The sequence below is a fragment of the Excalfactoria chinensis genome, chromosome 1, assembly GCF_039878825.1.
Source record: "Excalfactoria chinensis isolate bCotChi1 chromosome 1, bCotChi1.hap2, whole genome shotgun sequence".
Taxonomy (NCBI): Eukaryota; Metazoa; Chordata; class Aves; order Galliformes; family Phasianidae; genus Excalfactoria; species Excalfactoria chinensis.
In genome coordinates, this window is record NC_092825.1 from 37,473,181 (window position 1) to 37,497,038 (window position 23,858).

Genomic DNA, 23,858 nt, shown 5'->3' on the forward strand with positions numbered 1-23,858 from the left:
TTGCTGCCGAACAAAACCTGGGTTACGGATAGTAACTTGGATACAGTCACACACAAAAACGAGAGTGTTCTCATTCCATCCTGATCTTTTTCCTTGAAAAATACAACCATCAACATGCAAAGTCTGTTTTAACAAGATAACAAGAGGTTTTGTTGTTGTTGTTGTTTTTTTTTCCAGTAAGTGAAAAATATTTATTGCAACACTGTTTCTAAGATAAATAGAACGTTTGTACTTCTTAAGGCTCCTACAACTGAACCTAACTTTGCTGAACCGCCACTATTTAAAGCTGAAGCAGACAGTATAAACTAAAGTGCAATAGGATAATTTTGCATTAAGAACTTCAATTGAACATTTTGACTTTAACTGCAATTCCCGAGTCATTTTTTCTAGCATTTGAGACACGCTTGTCTTAAAATCGTTTCTTATTTGTTCACTCCAATCTGATTATTCCCCTCAGCCTATCAGTAGGACACCAGAGTAAAAAAAAAAAGCTCTTAACATTAAAAAAAGGAAACTGAAAACAACCTCATTAAATCTCAGTATTCAGTTCCCATCTTCCAGGGAATCTTCACATACATGATAATTAGTTTCCTGAAAGGGTAAGGCTTAAATGTCACGTCTTTGTGTTGTAAATTCTAATTATTCATAGTAAATAAATTAGCGATTCTGTTTTATTGCTTAAAGCAACATAGAAGCCTGAAGTAATCATACAACTGGCAAAAATTAGGAGTTCCCAAAAAAGGAAGTAAAACTTCATTCTTAGCATTCCAGGAGACTTAAAAAGGCCTCCATTAACACTAACGGGGAAAGGGCCACTGACCTAGAACTTTACTCGTGCACCGAAACCATTAATGAAGTCTGAAGAATAAAGAGGAATGGGTATGCAAAATCCAGCTCCTGCGATGCAACCGCAGAATGAATAAGCTGAGCGCTAATTTACCCCGACACGCTGCACACCATGCCCTACAGGAGCAGCGTGCTGGCACAGGACATCTTCCAGGAGTCACATTCTTGGAAAATGGCCGATTCCTGTGGATTCTCACATGACCTTTAGTTGAAAAGCAAAGGAGTTAAAAATCAAACAACTCTTCTTATGCACAAGCCATAAAGAAAGAAAAAGAGGTGATGGCAGGGGAGGGGTAACGACTTATTTAGCATTATTCAAATGGGAGACCTAATCCTATGGATTTTATGACCACTCTACTATTATAATTGAATGCTACTCTCAATGCCTATCCATTACAGACTGCCAAATCATATTTATGCACCAACAAACAATTCAAACATTCATTAATGGAAGATAGCCAATGCGAGTACACCTCTGGAGAAACTCCTCCAGTCCGTGAAAGAAAATGACTTTTAGGCATCTCACTCTTATGCTGTTGTTCCCTAGCACATGCTTTAGTGATAAATAAAAACGTAACACACTGACAAGTACTAGGATGACAAAATGGCTTCGTGAACTTTCCCCAAGTTGCTCTTCGGCTTCACAACTATGCAGAGATCAAGCACTTTGTACATCGACAAGTCATTCCACATCAGTCTTATTAACAGAGCACGAGCAGATTTCATTTTTGTGCTGCCCAAGTAAAAGTTTATTATTAGCACAATTGAGGAGTCATAACCAGAAGATGGAGGTTTTTCTCAACTTAGGAGCAAAAGACTTCAGCAACAGGAAATACATATTTCAGGATTCGTGCTGTCCACTACAGAAAGCCAAAAAGTAGCAGAAATAATTTATTTGGACACATTGCTTCAACTTTGGCTTTCTGAGAGGAAACCAAGGAAATAAAATGATCCTTGAAAACACCAGGCTAAGCGAAGTTTCACAATCAGAAGTGGGATTCGGACTTCAAAACTGCCCTATAAAGAAACAATATGCAGTGCATGCTATCTCTAAAATGTCTTAGAACTTTCAAGAAAGAACAAATGGTCGTTTCAAAATTCTACAGTCTTTTTTTTTTTTTTTAATCCTCATCAGCACATAGAAAGCAAATAATATTTAGGGAGACAAACACCATTGGAATGATTATGATGTTGGGATGGACCTGAAAAAATAACAACATTTTTCTACCAGTCAGAATAAACAGTTAATGCTGTTTCACATTCAGATTTGAATGTAAGCTATTTGTAACTGGAGAACAGACATATTTATATTTGCATTCCTCCCTTCACTAAGATTGAGTCTCTTCATTGGTTGCTGTAAGCAACAGCAGAGCTCTTTAAAATACTAGAAATATGTGAATACATATCTATCCAAATAAACATTGTCTACTTTTGTTACTAGAAATACTCTCAGTTCTGGTAGCAATTAAAATGCTTCAGTTTGAAGAACGAAGTATGACCTAAAAAAATATTTCCTTACTGTACTGGAAATATCCTTTTGGGTTCCATTTTGATTGCATCACTGGAAGAGGTTCTGGTTTCAGTTGTTAGAGTGACTCTTCCTCCTTGTAGCTGTTATGACACTGTGTTTGGATATTGTACGATTCTGTGATTTAGGATGAGAATAATATTGATAGCACATGTTTCAATTGTTGCTGAGCAGCACTCACAGAGCCAAGGATATTACAGCCTCTCATCCTGCTTTATCAATGAGGAGCTGGAGGGACACAAGGAGCTGGGATGGGACGAAACTAGGATAGATGGCTCCGACAGGTTGATATATAGCATCATGCTGAATGATAAAACTGGAACTGGACAGGGAGCTGCCTCTGCTCAAGGACTGGCTGGGCATCGGCCAGCAGGTGGTGAGCAATTGCATTGTGCATCACTGGTTTGGTATACTCTTATCAATACTACTGTTTTCCCTTTCTGTCTTGTTACATTGCCTTTATCTCAACCCATAGATTCTACCTTTTTCTTATTCTCTCCACAGCTTCACTGCTGGAAGCATGAACAAAGCTGTGTGGTACTGAGCTGTTTGCTAAACCACAAGAGAACAGATAATTTGAGAAAGACTTTAACTTCTGATAAAGAATCTTTTCTTTCAATGTATTTTATTTGTAAGGAAATCAAAACAAACAAACAAACAAACCTCTTCCTCAGATATGCTTCTGTTTGCTGCCTTCTTGAGCAAGGAGAGCAAACAGAATGAAACTTCTCTCAGATATTCTTCAGCCAACTGATGGTAGGGAGGAACAACAAAAATAATAAATAAGGCTTTATACTCCCCTTACTCAAACTAAAAGATGGCTTAAGTATGGAATGAGAAGAATTTCTGAAGTAAAAACCAAGAGAGCAGGAGAAGAAACTAAAGAGGGTTACAAAACAAGAGCACATGGCCTATGGGGGAAGCTGGAGGAGATGGGCTTGATGAATCTGCAGATGAGTGAGTCAAGGAGCAATTTAACAGAAACCTAGACCTACGTGAAGGTTAGTTACAGACAATGGAGTCAGGCTCATCTTGCAGGCAGCAGATGACTAACTATGGACAATGGACTCAAAGGAGATCAGAATCATGGAATTCCAGGAGTTGGAAGGGACTTCAAGATGATCATCTTGACTTGATGATCATCAAGTCCAAGTACAACAGGTCACACAGGTAGGAATCCTGATAGGTCTTGAAAATCTCCATAGAAGGAGACTCTATAACCTCTCCAGACAACCCATTCCAGTGCTCCATCAACCTTACCATAAAGAAGTTCTTTGTCAGGTTTTATGGAACTTCTATGTTCAAGTTTTAAGCCATTGCTCCTTGTCCTATTGCTGTACACCACCAAGAACACGGCTTCATCCACTTGCCTCCCACTTCCCTGCAGATATTTATAAACATTAATCAGACTCTCCTACCAGTCTTCCTTTCCCCAGGCTATTCAGCCTTTCCTCACGTGGGAGATGCTCCAGGCTCTTCATAATCTTTGTGGCACAAGGCAGGACTCCTTCTGGGAGATCCCTGACTTTTTTTTTGAACTGAAGAGTCCAGAATTGGACACAGCATACATTAATGTCTCCTTCTTCAGTTAATTCTAGAGAAAAACCTTCTGCAATTCGAAGCTCTGTACAAAGAACAACTCAGGCACAAATTCAAAAAAGTATCAAAAAAGTGGAAAAACTAAAAAAAAGAAAATCAAAGCAAATGTGATCAGACTCATTTATTAACACGAACATGTAGGAAAATGCTCCTGAATACACAAAAGGAAAAGCTTGTGAAAGCTCATGTTTTATGGTTCTGACACAGCAAGTTGATAGTCTATCATTCACTAGGAGAATGAAGAAAGACAGACTGTTTAAAATGTACATATTTAATAAATGTATGCTTCTTCCTGTAAAATCTGCTTTATAAATTAGCAAGCTCTGAAGAGAGAGCTGCTCTATTATAGTTTTCCTTCCTGCTCTGATTTTTTTCAGCTCTTACCCTGCTGACTGCACACACACACACGTATATTTTCACACACCTGTCTGCACAATACAGCCAAGTCACAACTCACTACTTCTCTAAATTACAGAAATGAAGAAATGAAGACAAATTAAAAGCTGCAGAGGAAAAACGATGGTAACAGATTACTTTTAGCACTCCTTCCCTATAACAACAAAAAAAAACCAGAAGCTATCAGCACACTCATCTTGTAAGGAAAAGAGAAAACATGCGTGCTTTTCATGCAGATAACAGACAAAGTGAACTATCTTAGCAAGAAGACAACAGACATGAGTGAAGCTTTTAACTGTTCATTCTACAGGGCACTGAAGTCCAATGAAGGATATTTGAAGAAGTTACATAGTACCTATGATGGCATCCAACTGCCTTTCTGTTACAGGTGTAAAACCCAGCTCTGTAACTGACCAACACGCAGTTGCAGTGATTTCAAACTTATTTCTCCCCAGTTTTGAGAAGTATGTTTTGCTAGGGCAGGACTTGTGATGAACTATGATACAAATAAGGGCAATATAAATATGAATTTTACTGAGTTTAATAAACTGGATTCCTATTTGTCTACAAAATGTTGATTACTGAAGTACAAACTCCCCTATCGCCAGTAAAGTAAGTTATTTTCCACAACGACTGGATATCCAACAAGGCATATGAAGCCAACTTTATTTTCATTAAAAAGTAACTTCTCAAGGTTATTCTCAAGATCGTTTTCCCCAAAGCTCCACTTAGATAGGAAAGAACTGTTTGCTTAAAACAAATACACCTGGAGTCAATAACTACAGTGGGCAGTGCATATGGACACAGTAAGATCTAGGCCAGAAATTAACTGATACTGCATTTCCCCCTCCCCCTCCCTCCAAAAAAAACCCACCTGGAACTAAGACTAAATCTGGCTAACTCAGAGCAACATATAAAACCACTGAAGGCTCTCTTGGGAATAGCGACTGCCTACAAATATTAAGCTCAAGTAAAAAAAGCACAGGCTTCACAGCACCTTCCTCTTCACTACATACTATCAAGGGACTATGCAGTTCTCCTAAAGACTACAGGAGTGGGAACCATCCATGTAAGTCATTCCAACAAAGGAGGAAATTTCAACATAAAATCTGTACAGACTGAATTCTTGATAAGTTCTTGTTGGGCATCAGCTGACAGCAGCAGTAGACATCTAATCACACTGCAGCAAAACTTGACTTGGCCATAGTGATACCTTCAAATACAGAGCTCCCTAAAAACCAGGGGATTCAGCGTATAAAACAGTCTGACTGACAGATGAAGTATTTAAAGGAGAGGATTACGTTCTGAACAATGAAAAGAGGCTTCTAGAGATAAATGGCTTTTTACAAAGCTCTTAGAAATAAATCCACCTTTCAAGGATGGTTCCATCTTTTGAAGAAGATTGGTCTTGAAAGTAAAACTCACTCATCTATAAACTCATTAAAATTATAAGCAGCAAATGCATTTAGGCAGAAAAATAAGCACATTCTTGGGAAGCTTCCCAATTAAACAAAAAAAAGAGTAAACCTCGATCACAGTTCCACGATTCAATTTGCAGACTTTCAGAGGTGTTAAGACATCTGAGCAAGAATAAGAGCAAGCACAAAAACAAGGAAACACCAACCAACAGCAAACGTTTTAGCTCACACTGAAAACATTTCCCAATTAATGATACTTTCTTTAAAAGCAAGTTCCAAACACATAATTTCATCCCAACACTTCTAGGTCTGCGTTCCCTCCTTACGCACTGCCTGTTCTGAGTGAAATGTATTTAAATACCTTCAAAACATCCACTCCCCCCCCCTCCTCCTGCCACATTCCCTTCTCCCCTCCTCACATTTTCAGCTAATACTTTGACATTACTGGCCTCACTAAACTCAATCCTCCAAATTCCTGACATTCACGTCTTCTTAATCTGAAGCGTAACTTGAGGAGATGGTTAACATTTGACCTTTGCTCTACCTCAGACATACCTGGAGACAAAAAAAAAAGTAAAAGGCACGCAATATGCATTCACAGTCTGAAAGGATGCTTTATTTCAAAGATTTCAAAGTTCCCAGGGCACGGTCTTTTAAAAAACAAACCCCAAAAAAGCCAACCAACCCCAATCCATTAAAACCTCAAGAGGTAATTAATATTAAATTTCACTAACAAGCACAGTTTTGCATAAACAATGCAAACTTGTGCTAAGAATGGAGGCCTAAAGCAACAAATAAGAAATAAATCTCAAGTATAAACTCAAGACTCACGATGAATTTAATTATTAAATTGCTAACATACTAATGAAAACAATCAGCTTCATTTAATTAAACTGGATGCTGTAGTTGAGAACAAGCAACAACAAATCATGCATTGATTAGAGAAGTAGACACTGTCACTAACAGGCTAGGAAAAATTAGTCAGAAACAAATTGCTTACAGAATTGGATGAACAGGTTGGGAGACAAATCAGAAATAATAATTAAAAAATAAGCCAGTTCTGCATAAAGAACCTGCTCAAGTGAACTTGTTTGGGCATATAGTCTTCACATCCCTTCTCCTCTTAATTACCAGTGCATACCAGTGCCAGTATCTCACAGTGCCAGAATGCTGAGGAAAGAAAGAAAACAAAAGGATGGGAGACAAAAGGGTGAAACATGATTGTTTTATGAGCCAGCACCTCTTTGCTAGGAGATAGTCCCCATTTGCTGTCACTGCTATCGGCTTCAGGCATTTTGTTTGTCATACAGTTATGGCATGACTGAACACGCCACTCCGAGATCACTCTAAATGAAACCTGCAGCTACAACTGATGACGGGAATGTCCTCTTACAGACACAGAATCATTGAATGGTTTGGGTTGGAAGGGACCTTTAAGATCACCTGGCTCCAACCAACCAACAGCCCCATCCAGCCTGGCCTTGAATGCTTCCACAGAGGGGCATCCACAGCCTCTGGGTAACCTGTCCCAGTGCCTCACCACACTCACATGATGTACAACACGTGCAATCTGAACTAGGTAGTGGGGTGACAAATAAAATTACACGCCTGATTTTATTTTGATTCAGGAAGTTTCCTGTTGAAGATGCAATTCTAAAATCTTTCTCTACCAACAGCTGCTTAACTCACAAAAACTCCAGCTGTAAGGCCAGTAGGCCTCAGGGGGCAGATTTGTGTAACTACCAAGTGAACTGCAGAAACTCTGCTTTCAAATGAATTGCTTCTGCATCAAAAAGGAGCATATAGAACCTATTATTTAAAGTCTTTTTGGGGGAACTACCTATGGCACATACCCATGGGTGACTCAAAGCCCAGGCCCTTCCACATTAAATCACCTGCACTTATGTGAAGCTGCGGAGCAGATTTCAGAGGCAGGTTTCTGTGCACTGCATTCCCAGAGCTCCCTTGCATCACAGGCCGTGTCTCATCCCACACAGGCCCCCAATCCCTCAGCACACTGGGTTCTCCACAGCAACACCATCCCTACACAGCTCTCTTCTAGAATAAGAGCACTCTGGCTTAGAAACAGTTCACACAAAAGGAAAATCAACAAAATACTCTCCAGCCTAAAATACAGATAAAGGCTGGGTCATCATAGTATCATAGTATCATGCGAGTTGGAAGGGACCTTAGAGATCATCGAGTCCAACTCCCGGGTTTCGAGCCCTCTGTGTAGCGAAGTGGCACTTCTACCCCTGCGCCACAGGGGGGATTCGAACCCGGGCCCTCCAGTGCCGCAGGCAGCAGCTTAAACCACTGCGCCACTGGGGGCACACAAGGACTGGGGTCCTTTCATGGCAGCCTCTTTAAGGTGCTACAACACAAGCTATTCCCATGCAATTCATACAGGTGCATCTAAAATGCAAGATTGGCCTTTCTTTCACCATCACACAAATGAAGTCAAATAAGCTTCGAGCTTTCAGCAATTAGAAGATCCCAGTAAGATATTTGAGACATCTGAGTACTGAACTTAATTTAAAGGGGAAAACATCCAGTCTTTCCTACAAATGCAAGGCTAATTAGCAAACACATGTCATGCCTTCCCTGTCAGATACCCCTCTCATATTTCATTAGAGTTTTCACAAGCCTACTTCTGTATCGATGACTAAAAGCTACCTGCTACCATAGAATACATTTGCAGTGTCCTAAAGTTATTATTTTAATACTGCTATTAGCAAGACCAGAGCTGTACTTGGAAACAAATGAAAAATGCTTCTTATTTGTCAAGCTACAGTCAGCTACTGTTCCTTATCACCATTTCATTCTGCCAGCGTGGTACAAAACCTACTCTTCTTAACACTGTTCTTCCAAGGTGAAGCCCATGGTTATTTCCTCAGGCACACGAGTCAATGAAAAACCTGCACGGATTTAAAAACATCACTGTATTCATGCAATCAAATAGCAAGTTCACTCAATGCTCTTGGAAATGAGAAGCAATGCTGGCATCCAAAGATCTGATAGTCAGCTTGAACATCAGTGCATCCCATTTCCCAGACCTTCCAGATGGAGCCAGGTCAGGTCAGAGGGATTTAGCAGCCCCGAGTTCAGCAGTGCATGAACACCACCACAGTCCTCCCAGGTCAACCCAATTGGGATCCCAAAGCAGAACAAGCTTCAATCTAAACTAATAAGCTGTACCACCATACAAAAAGCCATAGGGATGTCCACTCCTCCGCCACAGTAGAACAGACAACTAAACTGAAAGCTTACCACATAAAGAATTGAGGCTTCAGATCTCAGTTTCCAGTCCCTGTGAGCCAGCTAACAGCACTGAAAGCCTTAGAACATACAAACAGCCTCCAAATGTTTCTCAATAAACAGAACACAGAGAAGTTCACGAAGAATCAAAAAGGGAAGCAGAACAACAGCAGGGAACAGTTCATGCATGCATAAGTACATTAACATACCCTTTATAATCCCTTTTGCTTTGATTCACAAACATTCTTGCATCTCATAAAAAATGTAACATGCTAACAGCAGTGGTTTCCAGTGTTGAGCTGCTTAGCAACACCTGCGTTCAAACAGCCTCTGGCCAGGTCTGACAAGAACTGATCCGACATCTGACAAGCCCAATTTTTTTTTATTTTTTTTTTAATTGAAAGAAGCAAACCCGCAAAATGAGATTATATTAAAACACCCACTTATGTTTTAGACTGTGCACAATGTCTGTAAACTGACAGATAATAGGCTGCTGCCTCCGGCTAAAAACAAGTGCTACAATTTTGGTGTAAAAATTAGCTGCCCGAGGTGCCATTATTTCATGCGGGATAATTACGATGCACACCATTTTCATCAGTTTATGTGCACTTACTGTACAAGTTTTCCTCAGTTTTAGTTTACCTTCTTTTTGACAAAGAATTACCTTTAGGGTTTCTATGCATTTCTAGACACAGTTCATTATGTGAGATTGAAGGCTCTCTCGATTAGTAACAAATGAAGAGTAGAGAAATTGAGTGAATGGGAAATTCTCTCAGATATGCGAGGACTCATAGCTATGCCATTATCCAGAAATGCAGGCTCCTATGTATATGATTTAATTGCCGAGCATGTCAAAACACTCGGTCCCAGTACACTTTGTTGGAAGGCTTTGCTACAGCACTTAGCACATCAAACACATGCTCCTCAGACATCCAACTGTAGTCACCCAAATCTGACAATTTACCGCATTTCTGAGTTTTCTAATAGCATTTAATAACTCCATGAAAGAAACCTGACTACAATGCCTCATTCACGTTGCACCTCACAGCTGGACTTCCAGCACTGCTTTTCACTATTCTGTACGCTCAAACCTCATGAATAAAAATTACAAGCCTGCAAACTGATGGGGTAAGCCCCAAACATTCATTTATCTCATTGCAGCACTATAGATCAGAAATGAATGTTGTTGTTTTTTAGGTTTTTTTATTTTTTTTCTAATAAAGTTTTTGGCATCAGATATTAACGTACAGCATCTCAATCCAACCACAGCTTCACTGTTTTCCTTAAGGGATGGACCCAAAGGACTTCTCTACAAAATCTGTCTGTTCTTTCAGACTTTAAATCACTCAGCATGTCACAGTACGTTACACATGTCCGTAGCTTTGGTCTAATTGAAATGACAATGTCATACAATTTTTCTTTGAAGCACAACATCGCACACATTAAAAACTAAATCTTTCATCTTGGAGTTAGCAGTCCAATTTACACAGCGCTTTTGCAAATTTGGATCTAAGAACTTTTAGACTCAACACCTGGCTGTACAACAGGCTTTGATCAAAGCAGAGGCTGAGCAGCCCCACTTAGTGCTGGGCCTAGAACACAACCTGCAGCAGGACCAAGAGCTGCCACGTTCCACTCTGCCTCCCATGTTCCAAAATACAGGAGCTGCATTCAAATCAGACATCACAGAAAACTTTAACTTCAGTATGTAAGAGATTAACATGACTATTTATTACACAAAAGCCTACCACACTCCTGGAAAACAAGAGGAAGACATGTTCTTGACCTTCTGTTCTAGAGGCAATCCTGATAGATACCAGCTTCACAAAGAACACAGACTGAAGTCACAGCACTTATTTTAGACAGGATTTAACATACAAAACTTGCACAGCAGCACAAGTAAAAAATACACCCATCCTGCACCCCAACTTGTTAACACTCTGGGACACAGACTACAAGTAGAACTGTAGCCAAACTGCTTACAAGGTTTAAATAAACTAAGATGAATAAGGAACTAGAATAGTTCTAGATAGGCAAAGCACTGCTTAACTGATCAACAGTAATAACTTCTTATTTAACCTGCAAAGGCCAAAAAGGGTTTTTGTGGAAGAAAGTGAAATTATACTTCGAGTTATAGAATAGAATCATAGAATAGAATCAGAGATCAACTAATCTCTAAGTTGGAAGAGCCACTCAGACTAAGGACCATCCTTAGTGTGTTTTCTAACAGACTACTCCCAGCACACTGCTGTTTTAAGAGCTTTCTTACAGTGAGCTCTGTTCAATAATGTGGTTTGGGCTACCACATCATCAGTTAGCTCCTTTAACTGTCCAACAAGGGTTGTTTTTCCATAAGCCAAGATGATTTTAGATATATTTACTTTTTCAACATGGGAAAAACATGCCAAAACAAAAAGTTTCACATTCCTGGGCAGGAAAACAAATGGGAAAAAACAAACAAACAAACAAACAAACAAAAAAAAAAAAAAAAAAAAAAAAAAAAAAAACAGAAAGAGAAAAGTTGTTTGGTTAATAAAATATAAATGCAACTTAAATTTTCTCCTTGTTGATGTCAAAAAGCCCCAAACACCTCAGTAGGGGATACATCTACCTAAATGCTGTAGAGAAGGAAGAAAAACCTGCAAATACCAAAGTTTTCATCTGCTACCACCTACCACAGCATTCAGTATCAACGTCTCCACCCTTACCAATTAGAAGAGATGTAGGTCAGCTGAGTTTCCTTTGGTGCTGCTGGCTTAAAGAAGGGAGTAGAACAAGACAAGAAGCGCTATGTAAACAATTAAAAAGCCATTTAAAATTAATGACCCATTCAAGGATGAATATTGTAATCGCTTATTTTGTTACTACCTCAGTCATTAGGAACCAACTTCTTACACAGCTTTTACACACATACAGTTGGTAAACACAGAACCCTCAGTCTCTATGCTTAGCATTTTATTTTTTTTACATAAAAGCAAGCAAAAAAAGAAAAAAAACAATTCAGAAGCAATCAGCAAATGCTTACATCAGTTTTCTCTTGCTCTCCCCAGAACACAACACAGAAATTAAAAGGTAAAATATACAAGGAAGACAGGTGTTGACAGTTTAAAGCTCAAGCTAATCGCTTATGTGATTAAAAAAAACAACCCAGGTATTTTTGGATGCTTTAGTACACACACTCGTTAAGCAAATCACTAAACAACTGGGATGTTGGATTTCGGTAACTGAAAAGGACATCAGTACTAAAGCACCACAAGTTGATTCAGTTAGTGAGATAACTAGGTTTCCATTTTAAAGGAGGTCTTTAACAACATAGTTAATTCAAAAGCACAAATTCTAATAAGGATAAGGTCAGTAAAGCATGAACTTGGCTGTGCAAGAATTTGTATGATGAGGATTGTGAACTTCTCATTCAAAGTGCTATGAGAGTTGGGGCACACATCTCCAAAAAGAAAAAACAACAAACAAACCAGAAGAAGATACAAAAAACCTCTAAATCTACCCAAATTAATAGTTCCAAAAGTAAAAGTCTTAGAAGGGAACATGTATGTGAGCTCATCTGCAGAGAGAAAACTCATCTCCATGTATGTTTTCACTAGCAGCTTCAGCTAATCCGAAGTTCTGGCAGAACATGAGATGTATCAGTTAGTGCACACCCCTTAATGATGAACCACACACTAAAAAAACAAAAACAAAACAAAAAACTCAAGGAAGACTGAAAAGCACTTGGTAGAGAATTTCCGTCTATTTAGTGATCTTAATCAGATGCTGCAAGCCTTCAAGATGAAAACTGTCGAGAAGGTAGGACATGAATTCATGGGAAATTCCAACATTTCTGCAATATTTTTCCTTACTACCTACCTATATATTGTAGGAGCAGGACACTGAGCTAAGCAGCTCCTTGGTCAGACCCACTATTATCAGTACTGCTTCTTGCAGTGTACTGAAAGAATCAAGCTGTAGCTTTAAAAAGTGATTAAGTGAACCTCAGTGGGAAGAGGCTGATCCAGATGACCACAAGTATCGATTGAAACTCTGTGCTCTTACAAACTACAAATTGCATGCAATGTAATTTGCACATAAAAGCAGCAGACAGGCAGGACATGCACAGGTTCCTGCGACTCTGTCCTGTGACAGCGAAGATGAACAGCTAGAGAGAAGTCATCTCAAGTTTCTGCTGTCTACCGCTCTGGTCTCTGGTGATCGATGTATTTGGCTGAGCTGCCGTACAGAGAGCGGTTATTCACAACAGTTTTACCATATCTGAGCACTTTACCCGGCTATCCTACCTCTGTGCCTCAAATCCCATTAGCACCTGTTATTCCCGTGGAATAAAGCAGCCCTAAATTGTGCTCTGTGCCAAAAAAACAAAAGCATATTTTTTTCCAGTCATCTCAGGCAGCCGGTGAGCAGAGAGGCAGGCTCCATGCATGGCAGGGAATGAGAGCCAATGGATGTACACTGAAACGTGAGAGGTTCTGATCAAACAGAAGAGAAAATATTTGCCCCGTCAGGACAGTGAGGAACTGGAAGGGTAGTGCAAGGACACTGTGCTGTCTTCACCCTGGAAGGTTTTCAAGGTCTGACTGGATTAAGACTTGAGCAACCAAGTCTGACTAAAGACCTGAGGCTCCTCCCAACCTCAACATGGCTTCACTGTCTACAGGCAGAAGGCACACAGTGCTGCCCCAAACCACACTTCTGCAAGTCTCTCATCTACTAATGAGTCTGTGGCTTAGAGAACTTCAAAACATAATGTACAGAATGTACAGAGTCTTTCAGATAAGAAAAATAATTCTGTTTCATTGATGACGAAGGACTGCGTAGCAAATACTGCATAAAGCCTATGCTACCACGTATTTGCTTCATGTTTTGGTTTGGAAACAGGCAAGAGCTGAGACAGGTAAAATATGCTCTTGACTGGTATTCTGCCTCACTACAGGTTTCTTAGTTCAGTGTATTTGTTGACGGTTGTTTTTCTTAAAGCGCACCTCCTCCCAGGAGCACAAAACCTGGCTGCTTTAAGGTGATGCCACTGCTGTACAGAGCTGCTACAAGACAGAGCTGCATATGACATTTGCAGGCCTAGAGTGAGAGAGAGGCTTGAAAGTTCCATGAAGCCTTTCCAAAATGGACATGCATGCAGATCAGACACAGTGAAATCCCCAAACAAAACATGAGAGTTGTGGTTTTTCTTTTCATTTCCCATGACCTTGTAAAGCACTGGAAACAGTCATCCACCTACAGTCCTCCATTTGAGAAGTCTTTAAATACACAACTCCAACTTAAAGAAAAAAGCAGTAGAGAAAAACATTCACCATAAAAAGTTCACATAGATGTAACAAACCAGACAACAGAAAGGCAGTGTTAAGGAATCGGTGCAAACTTCCTTGGAACTGAACACTTGACAGCGACCTTTCAGTAAATCCCCTGCACGCTTGGAGCTGCAGAAAGATGCAGAAAATATGTAGGTTTTAAAGAGGCAATTGAGAAATAAAAGTGAAGTTTGAGCCAATTTTGCATCAGTTCACATTACTATATTTAACTTAAGATTGGGAGGAGGGGGAGATTGTTTTAATCTCTTCTTTTCCAAAAGGAATCTATTACCCACCAACTCTAACTGGGACATACAAAAATCAAACAAGTATAATAAAAACAATAATTAAAAAATCCCGCCAAAAGGCAAAGTGACACAAGAAAGATGTGCTCAAACTCAACTGTCATCAAAGAAGCATGAACATTTGCAACACGTAAAGCAAAAAATGAAACAAGACAGTCTGCCCCATCTACAAGGTGAATTTTGAGGAGAGATGAGCAGCTGGATGCTGATGGCGGATGGCATTTTGTTTCTTGCCTGGAGCAGGAGGTGTTGGGGTTAGTTAGTCTGAGGGCTGTTTGGTTTGTTCACCTTGGCTCTTTAGAAAGTAACACATCTGGGATATAGGACATTCAAAGCACAAAAACGCTGCTGGAAAGGAAAACAGTAACACAAGTCTGGAGAAATCATAAACTAATTCACAAGACTTCTGGTGATTTATTGGTGACTGCTGAAATTAATCCATTCATTCTTTTTACTGCTCTGTATCCTCACAAAAAACTCCATCTACAAAACAAAGGAAGAAGGGTTGTACTTTTTTTTTGAGAAATTAACTGTAAGTGCTGGAAAAATGTAATATATTAAAGTAGTTCTCATAAGTAGGTGTGTTTATACATATATATATTTATATATAGCTATAAAGATATAAATCACCAATAAACCACACTTTCCAATTCAGGCAAATCTGACTCTTATTAGAAAAACACCACCAGCCCTCTTTTGAGAGGAATATTTTCCAGTCAACAGAACCTACGGTAGGAAAAATAAAGAATTAATTATAATTTACTTACAGCTTTGGGAATTAACAAGTAGAATTAGTGTAGTTTCACTACAAGTAGCCAAGCCACAGCGTATAGATAATATGTATTTTAGATTTCTAATTTGTTCCTTCTGGTACTAAAAGAAACCCATCTCCCCAGCTGACTGAGATATATGAGAGAGATGAGATGGCAAAGCTGGATCCTACTTGGGAGCAAAGCCCAACCCATTTTTCCTCACTCAGGATAGCTGCGTTAGAATACTCTCAATTTTAGGTGGGTTTATTATATTGCTCCTTAATTAAATATGAGATTTTCTGTGGAAAGTATATGACCATAGTCATAAAATGACCGAGGTTGGAAAAGCCCTCTAAGATAACCCAGTCCAATCATCCACCTATCACCAATATGTCCCACAGTCCTCAGTACAGCATTTAACATTTCTTGAACACCTCCAGGGACACTGACTCCACCACCTCCCTGGGCAGCCCATTCCAGCACCTGACCACTCTCTCATTGAAGAAGTATTTCCTGACATCCAACCTGAACGTCTCCTGGTGCAATATGAGGCCATTCTCTCTAGACCTACTGCAAGCTACATGGGAGAAGAGGCCCAACCCCAGCTCACCACAATCTCCCTTCAAGCAGTTGTAGAGAGCGATAAGGTCATCCCTGAGTCTCCTTTTCTTCAGACCGAACAATCCCAGCTCCCATGATATATGTACTCTATCTCAAGTTACTCTTCCAAGTAAGAAGAGTACTCTCATCTGCCTGAGACAATGCAACAAAGCTACACAATACACTGATCTCTTGTGCCATCTTTTTTTCTTGTCCTGCTTCTCCTGCACTTCCATGGTCACTAAAAACTAGAAAATGTTAAGCAATTTCTCTCACTCAGCAATTGCAACAACTTGGCTGTATCAGTAACAACAGCTCTTGTAAAAAGGTCTACACCAGCCATTCCAGAAATGTTGAACGTTTCCTTCAAATACTTAGGAGCGAAGAAAGGCTTTGACTCAGGTGCCCAACAGCACCCTTACAGCCAAACTGGTTAAATATTGGCCACATAAGTGCACAAAAGAATGGCAGAAAACTGGCTGCATCTTTAGACTTGGCAGGTTTTAAGCAGTACTATAAAGTTCATCTGGCAGCCAGAGAAAACAGCATCCTGCAGGAGTTGGCATCAGGGCCAATTCCGTACAATATCATTATTAACAATCTGAAAATGGGATGGACGGTACTCCCAAATGTTTGCAGTGGATACAGAACAGGTGGAGTGTGGTAGAGAGGCTGGTAAGCAGACCTGCTCATACCACAGACCTCAACATGTTGGAGATACTCAAAATTCAATGAGGCAAATACTAACCAACATGACAAGAACTGGCCCCACTAAGAGCAGGGGATTAGAACAAGATGACTTTCAGAGATGCCTTCCAGCCGATAGAACTGTCTGTGATTCTGTGCCCATCAGTACTACATGCAAATGCTGGAAAACATCTTTGCTACTGTATGGGAAATGCTGCATCACGGCCTGAACCACTGATTGAGCACCTAAGTGTTCAAAAGACCCGTCAGCCTTGGGAGCACAGGTGAAGGCAACTCACCTGTGCTACTGGAAGGGATGGAGCCTGGCTGCACCTCTCTTAGACCTCATTTAAGGGCTGACTGCCACTACAGAACTGCATGTTCACTTTGGCATGATAACTGATGTAATTGATCATATCCACACTTCTCTGCCTTTGCTACGCAATGAGATTGAAGTCAGCCTATTTCCACTGAAAAGCAAGATGCTCCTATGTTTATGTCAGGGCAGAAGTGGACAAACCCACAGCTGATGGGCTGTTTCCTCTCTGCCCTACAATTTTTTTTTGCTCCAGATGTATCTTGTCTTGTAAGTAGGCTTTAGGAACAAGCAACATTTCAGCCTTGAGTACAAGAGAAATAGCCTAGGAAGAACACAAAGGAATATTTCTCTTCAACCAGTCAACACCGACATTTATTTAGGGCTATTGGCTACAGGACAGACTGGCAAGGAAAGGCAATAACTGGCAAGGCAGAAAAGCAAGATGCCTTCAACCATCAATTACAACCTAAGCTAAGAACTCTTCTTACTTCCTGAAGAATTCTTTACTTACTCTACGTTTATTTTCCACCTAATAATGGTATCATTTCAGATGATTCATCCCAAAACCAGGAGAGTGAAAAAGCTGAGAGTACAATAATGTTTTCCAAATACACCTACTTATTAAAGGGTCATTTCAAAAACCAGCCTTCCCAAAATTGCACTTAAAAGATAAATGCAGACAAGAGAATCAGAGGGAAAATTGGTGGCTTCTGAATGCTTTCCATCACTCTTTCCCACTCCAGCAGGAACAACAGGCGCTGGAATTATGAACTACATGCATAAAAGAATCAGTGCTTTCTGGTTAAATCCTGTGATTTCCAGCTGTAGACACTGGCCTACAGTCTGACCTTCTATGAAAAGAGCAAGAATAAAGTTATCCCTATCACACAAAAAGGAATCACGTTGTTTCTGGGTATATTTTCAGATGGAAAACCACTGCACTGCCCAAACTTATCCCAAAGTAAGGTGTGCACAGTGAGTGGGAAGGGCTCTAGATAGAAATCCTGGAAGGCTTTTCTATGTTCATGACATGACTGACTTGAGCAAACACCTCCCCTTACATAGCTAAGAGTCAGGATATTAAAGCATGCCTATAAACACAAGCAAAAACTTAAATAAAGATATAAAAGAATTAAAGCTAAAAAAAAAGGGGGGGGGGGGGGGAAGATAAAGAATGAGCCCATTGCACAGGTTGCCCAGAAGCTAAGTTAAAATCGGAATTCACAAAGGTATCGACGATGAAGCAGAATGGATGCAAATAATCTTCGCAGCAGAGTCTGAAAATGTTTGTAATGCCTCTTTTACCCATCCACGTCTGAAGGAAGAACCGCAAATAGAACAGCAGTAAAATGAATGTGCTCGCTAGACAAAGCAAGTGGGAGGATGGTGGCAGAAGGTCATCCAGGTCAAATAAATACATTACAGACTTCTGCCACAACGTTAATATTCTGCATTGGTGGGATCAGTGGTTGGGAAATATGCATTTCCCCCCAGTCTTTTCCTGAACATGTCTGATTAAGACATTTTTCTCCCAACATATGTGAAAAAGAAGCAAGCTGCTTTAAAGGAAAATGCTGAGAGAAGCGGGCCAATACAAAGATGCTTTCCCATTATGGCAAGAACTGTTCTTCCACTTAACTTAATCCTTAGGTAGGGAATTGCTGCTAAGGATTCTACTGAAGGGAAACTTCTGTTCACAAGACTCCAATCACCAGCACGGGACTCCGCACTCCTCTCTAGTTTCCAGCCTTTCAGAGAAGGCTTTCAGTTGCTTTACAACCTACTCAGTAATTGCTACGCTTGACACATTTGGCATTTAAAGTTTCCTTTGGTTTTTCCAACTGGAACGCAGCAGCCTCCTGTCAGTGGCACAGCTCAGCGCTGGACTCCCCCAGTAGCAAGAGCTGCTTCTGTTCAGCACGACACCCCACCGAGCACCACGCACAGCCCCTTCCAAAGCAGCAGGCAGGCTCCTGGCAGAGCTACCAGCCCAATGTCAGGAAGTCACGGCCTCTGTACCGTTCCACAGTTGGCATGGGATGGACAGAGCAGCTGTACATCCTATGCACAGCCCACACTGGAAACAGCGTAGGTCTTTTACTGTATTAGTATTTCCTACAAAACAGGTCAGGAGACTGTTGTGTCTTGAGTACGGCAGCTCCACGTGCAAAATACGCAGATCCAAGTTCTTTACACCTTGTTAAAACATTTATCACCCCGTTATTTACAGAAGAACACTTCTGAATTTAGATGGCTTGCAGCTGGTTAAGTGAGAAATGTAAACGTCAGCCATAAGCACACTCCACCAAAACCAACCACATAACTGCCCCGGCTAGGACAGCCACGATGCTGACTGCACATGCACCTCTTCTTACAAAGGTGATCACAACAGCACTTGTTGGTCTCCTGGTTGGGATTCAGAAACAGCTCTGCCAGCAGAATCCCCAAATGTAAACGCATACAGAAGCAGAGCTGCACCTTCAGCAGCACAGCAAGACAGCAAAGTTACAATACGAAACGCCGCTTTCACTGTATAGGCAGAGCTTAGCACTACAGGAACTTCGTGTGTCTCAGATAGACAGGAGCACTGCTCCAAGTGAGAAGAACGTTACACACAGAACTTAACACCTGCATCAACTAAACACCTACACACTGAACAAAACGCTTTGTTTGGGGCACGCTGTTAAGCTCAGTATTTAGAGAACTAAACTAGTAGTAATGATCATTAGATGCAATTGAGTTACCTTTCACAACCTCCTGCAAGGCAATGTAGCCCAAATCCCACAGAGTCCAACCAAATTACTAAGTTTCGACCAGCTACCAAGAAACTACTCACAGCCACCAAGAAGGCAATGGGCTGCAGATACTTCAGAAGCCAACTTCCAAAGCTGTCTGGACTTAGATAAGCACCGGTGCTGTGAAAATAGAAACCATTCTTTACTCCTACCACCACAGCCTCCAAACACTAAGCACTGCCCCTGCTCCCAACCTGTCACCATTTATTTTCACAGCTTCCCCTTCAATTTCTGACTTCCAATGACTTCAGTACAAAAGAACTTTAAGACCTGGAACTGTTTAAGACCAAGCTCTACTACCTTCCTATTGAACAGAAATTCATCATTAATGAAGAACAATCTGCTAACGCTTTTAATGTCTATTTCAACAATACAAGACAACCTAAACTGTAACTTTCCATCACTTTTCATAACGTTCAAGTTTCCAAATGGATTACAACAGAAATTAGGTTCTGCTTCGTTAGTGCTGAAAACCATTTTTGTATTCTTTTCCAGGCCAAGAAGCTCCCAGGCAATAAGCATCTCCCACAAGTGGCTCTCCAGTACCTGAAGGGAGCTCTAAAAACACAAGAGAAGCTGACTTTTTACATAGTCTGATAGTGATGAGGCAAGGGGGAATGGTTTTAAATCAAAATAAGGGAGATTTAGGTTAGGTGTTAGAAGAAGAATCTTTATTCAGAGGGTGGTGACGCAGTGACACAGCTGCCCAGAGGAGGTGCGGGTACCCCATCCTTGGAAACACTTAAGGCCAGGTTGGATAGAGCCTGAGCTGCTGGGTGGCAGCCCTGCCCGCAGCAGGAGGTTGGAACTGGATGGGCTTTACGGTCCCTTCCAACCCAAACCATACTGTGATTCTATGAAACTGGAGTGCTGTAGATTGCATACTCAATTATTCCAACAAGTCATCAGCTACACCACAGCCTTCTTTTGTCCAAGTTCAGTGTCACCATCAGAGTGGCCAGTGAATGTAAACTGAGCGTACTGAATCAGTGCTTCAGAGCATTCCCTTTGTGACTAAACAGAAAGACAGTGCAAATAAGACACTCATTACTAAGTAGTTACTCATATTTGACAGTGGACACAGTTTTTGAAGTTACATACCATTGGGAATGATTTGGTGTCCCTGGTTAAATAACGCTCGTGAATGCATGCAGTAATGATGAAAAACATCTAATAAACTTAAAATACTTAAAAGAAGTAGCTATGTGCAAAGCCATGCCTGTCAAGGCACAGCACTTGGTAGCAGCAAGTCTCTCCACTAACACCCTGTGTGACAGCCAGCTGCATTTATTGACGTGGGACCCTACAAAGGTGATGGGGGCGCTAATCTCTGGTTTCAGACAGAAGCAGTAAGGAGAGGAGTTTGCAGGAGTCAGGCCTCAGAAACACGTGGCTGAAGAGAGCTTGCTTCTCAGTGCCCAAGTACCTCAACCACGATAGCCATCCTAACAAGGCAGCAGCAGCTACAGCAACCAACTGACACGGATGATTCTAATGGTTGCTGAGCAAGGAACGTGCATTCCTGGAAAGCAATGAATACTCAGAGCAATATTCAAACAAAACAAAACAAACCCAACAAACAAACATGAAATCCAACCACCAGCACACCCCAAACCGCACCACCCGCAGCCACAGAACAGCAGCTCAGAACACAAGTTCAAAGCACCAGGACACCAGTCACGGGGAGAGGGGAAAAGGGGAAAGGCCATGACTGGAGTTTGGGGGTGAAGAAGAGGCCCTAGAAGGAGCTGCTGTGTGCTGCTTGCTGCAGTGAGCAACGCCCCTACGAAATGGAGCAGGGCGAGTTAACCTGGCAACGTGAAAACGCAGTACAGTTTAAGAGTTCCTATAGGGGCACAAGGTGGGTAGAGGGGAGCATGCAGAGCACATCAACCATCTGAGCCTGGGCAGCTGGCAGGCACTGAAGGCAGAGAGCTGAGAAACTCACCACACTCCTCCTTCCCCAAGCAGGATGACCCACACCCACACAGCTCAGAGTAGGCTCCGCAAGTGCAGGACCAACCCCTACGAAACACAGCTCCAAACATCTCCACTGCTCCTACCACTCACTGTTCATCTCCCAGCACCTCCCTGCATTGCAGTGATCGCCATGAGCGTGTTTATGGGATTGAAACAAGTGTTAATGACTCCAGGTCTGCAGAACACAACTCCACCTCCTGCTACTGCTGCAGAAGCACTTTTACTGCCGTTCCGACCATCTGTAACATTAACCAGAGAAACAGACTGCACGGTTTTCCCTACAGTGAGATAAACCACCAGAATTAACGCAACACTGCGAGTAAAACACAACTTTGTTTAAAGTTTCCTGCAGCCTCCTATTAACTGAGAGGAAAAAAGAAAAGCAAAAAAAAAAGCTGAAGGCTCGGTTATCATTTTTCCGAATTCCTCTAGGAGCGTTATAACTCAGCGCCAGATTCTAAGTCAGTGGCAAGCCGCAGAGGACAGTGGTGTTGGCTGATAAAAAAGATCTTCCTCTGCCCTCAGAAAACGCTCCTTCAACCACCACATTTTTCCCAGCGCAGGAAATACTTTCGGGTTCCAAACGGCGCGCTGCTTACACCTGAGCGCCCACTCGGAGCCGTAACTCCGCCGTCGCCGCTCCCGCCGCACACCTGGGCTGCCCCGCAGCGCCCCGTTCCCGCTCGGGGAGCGCTCCCCGCCCCGCCGCCTTCCCGCCCCGCTCACCTCGGCAGCCGGGATGTTCACCACACCCGTGGACCTCCTTTTCTCCCGCAGCTTTCTCTTCTCGATCTGCCCCTTCCCTTTCCTGGCGCTGGGGCCGGAGCTTTTCCCTTTGGCCGCCGGCTTCTCCTCGCCCTCGGGGGAGCCGGGCGCTCCGGCGGCAGGCGGTTGCTTGTTGGGCTCCCTGCCGGCAGCGGGGCCCTGCGGCGGCGGCTCCTTGCCGGAGACGGCGCGGCCCGGGCCGAGGCAGTTGGCGGCCCCGCCGGCGGGGGGCGCGCCGCGCTCGGGCGGAAGAGCGGCGGGCAGGTGGTGGTGCGGCTCGGCCGGGGCAGGGCCCGCCGCCGGCCTGGCCTCGGCCCCCGCCGCAGCAGCCCCGGGGCCCGTCGGCGCCTGCTTAGCCCGCATCTTCTCCCGTTTGGCTTTCCACTCCTCCAGAAAGTCCGTGGTGCTGCCGCCGGCGCTTCGGTAGCCGCCGGTCGCCATGTTCGCGGCGGGGTGGATGGCGGGAGCGCCCCGCAGCGCCTCCGCCGCCGCCCGCCCCGAGGCGGCCGTGCCGCTGCCCGCGGAGGAGCGCTCCCGGCGGGGCGGGCGAGACGGGGGGCGGGGAGAGAGGCCGGGAGCGACGCGAACACCCTGGGCAGAGACAAAAGGGGCCGTCAGGCGTCCCGCCGCGCTGCCCGTCCCGCCCTGCCTCCCGCCGAGCCCCCCCCTCCCCGCCCGGGGCTCCGCTCCCCATCACCGCCGCCCCGGCTCCCCCCGCGCCCGCCCTCACCGCGCCGCCCGCTGCCGTGCCCGCCCGACGCCCGCTGCCGGGGCCGGTGCGCGGGGCGGGGCGAGGCGGGGCCGCCGGCTGCTCACCTCCCGCCTGGCGCTGCCGCCGCACGGCCGATCCCCAGCGCCGGCGGCACCAGGTGAGCGGCACCACCCCCCGCCCGCCCGGAAGGAGCGGCGCGGAGCCCCGGGCTCACCCCGTTCGCCCTCCCCTTTCTCCATCGCGGAGCGGACGGAGCCGAAGCCAGGGCGGAAAGTGCCGAGGTGACCCGCGGCCGGGCCCGGCACCTGCCCCCAGCTCTCGGCCGGTGCCGCCGGGCGGGGCCGCGCCGCACCTGAGGCCGTCCGCAGCTCCCCCGCTGCCCGCTCTTTGCCCGGCTGCCTCCCGCTGTACGCGCTTCTCCTCCCACCTCTGCACTCGGGGGCCGGAGAGGTCCCCGTCTGCGAGCAGAAGGATGGGAACGGATCGGATCCGCGTCTTCGTTCTGTGATTTGGAACGAGGACGTGGGAAGGGGGAACCGGGAGGGGTTTCGGTTGGTGATGCTGCAGCCCTCGGCTCACAAAT

The 23,858-nt window shown here is 43.3% G+C and overlaps 1 protein-coding gene across 3 annotated transcripts in view; it reads right to left on the bottom strand.

Annotated features, from left to right (window-relative positions):
* Positions 1-23,591, bottom strand: part of PAWR (pro-apoptotic WT1 regulator) — a 68,404-nt gene extending 44,813 nt beyond the window's left edge. The window contains exons 1-2 of one of the 3 annotated variants that reach the window (XM_072326430.1): positions 23,490-23,591; positions 22,525-23,154 (exon numbers count right to left, since the gene is read on the bottom strand). In XM_072326430.1, coding sequence (XP_072182531.1) covers positions 22,525-23,004 — 480 coding nt within the window. In that variant the 5' untranslated portion in view covers positions 23,005-23,154; positions 23,490-23,591. Of the gene's footprint in view, positions 1-22,524; positions 23,155-23,293; positions 23,341-23,379; positions 23,458-23,489 lie in introns of those variants that run through there. The other 2 variants (XM_072326432.1, XM_072326429.1) reach the window with 2 other exon arrangements.
* Positions 23,592-23,858: the final 267 nt, after the last annotated feature.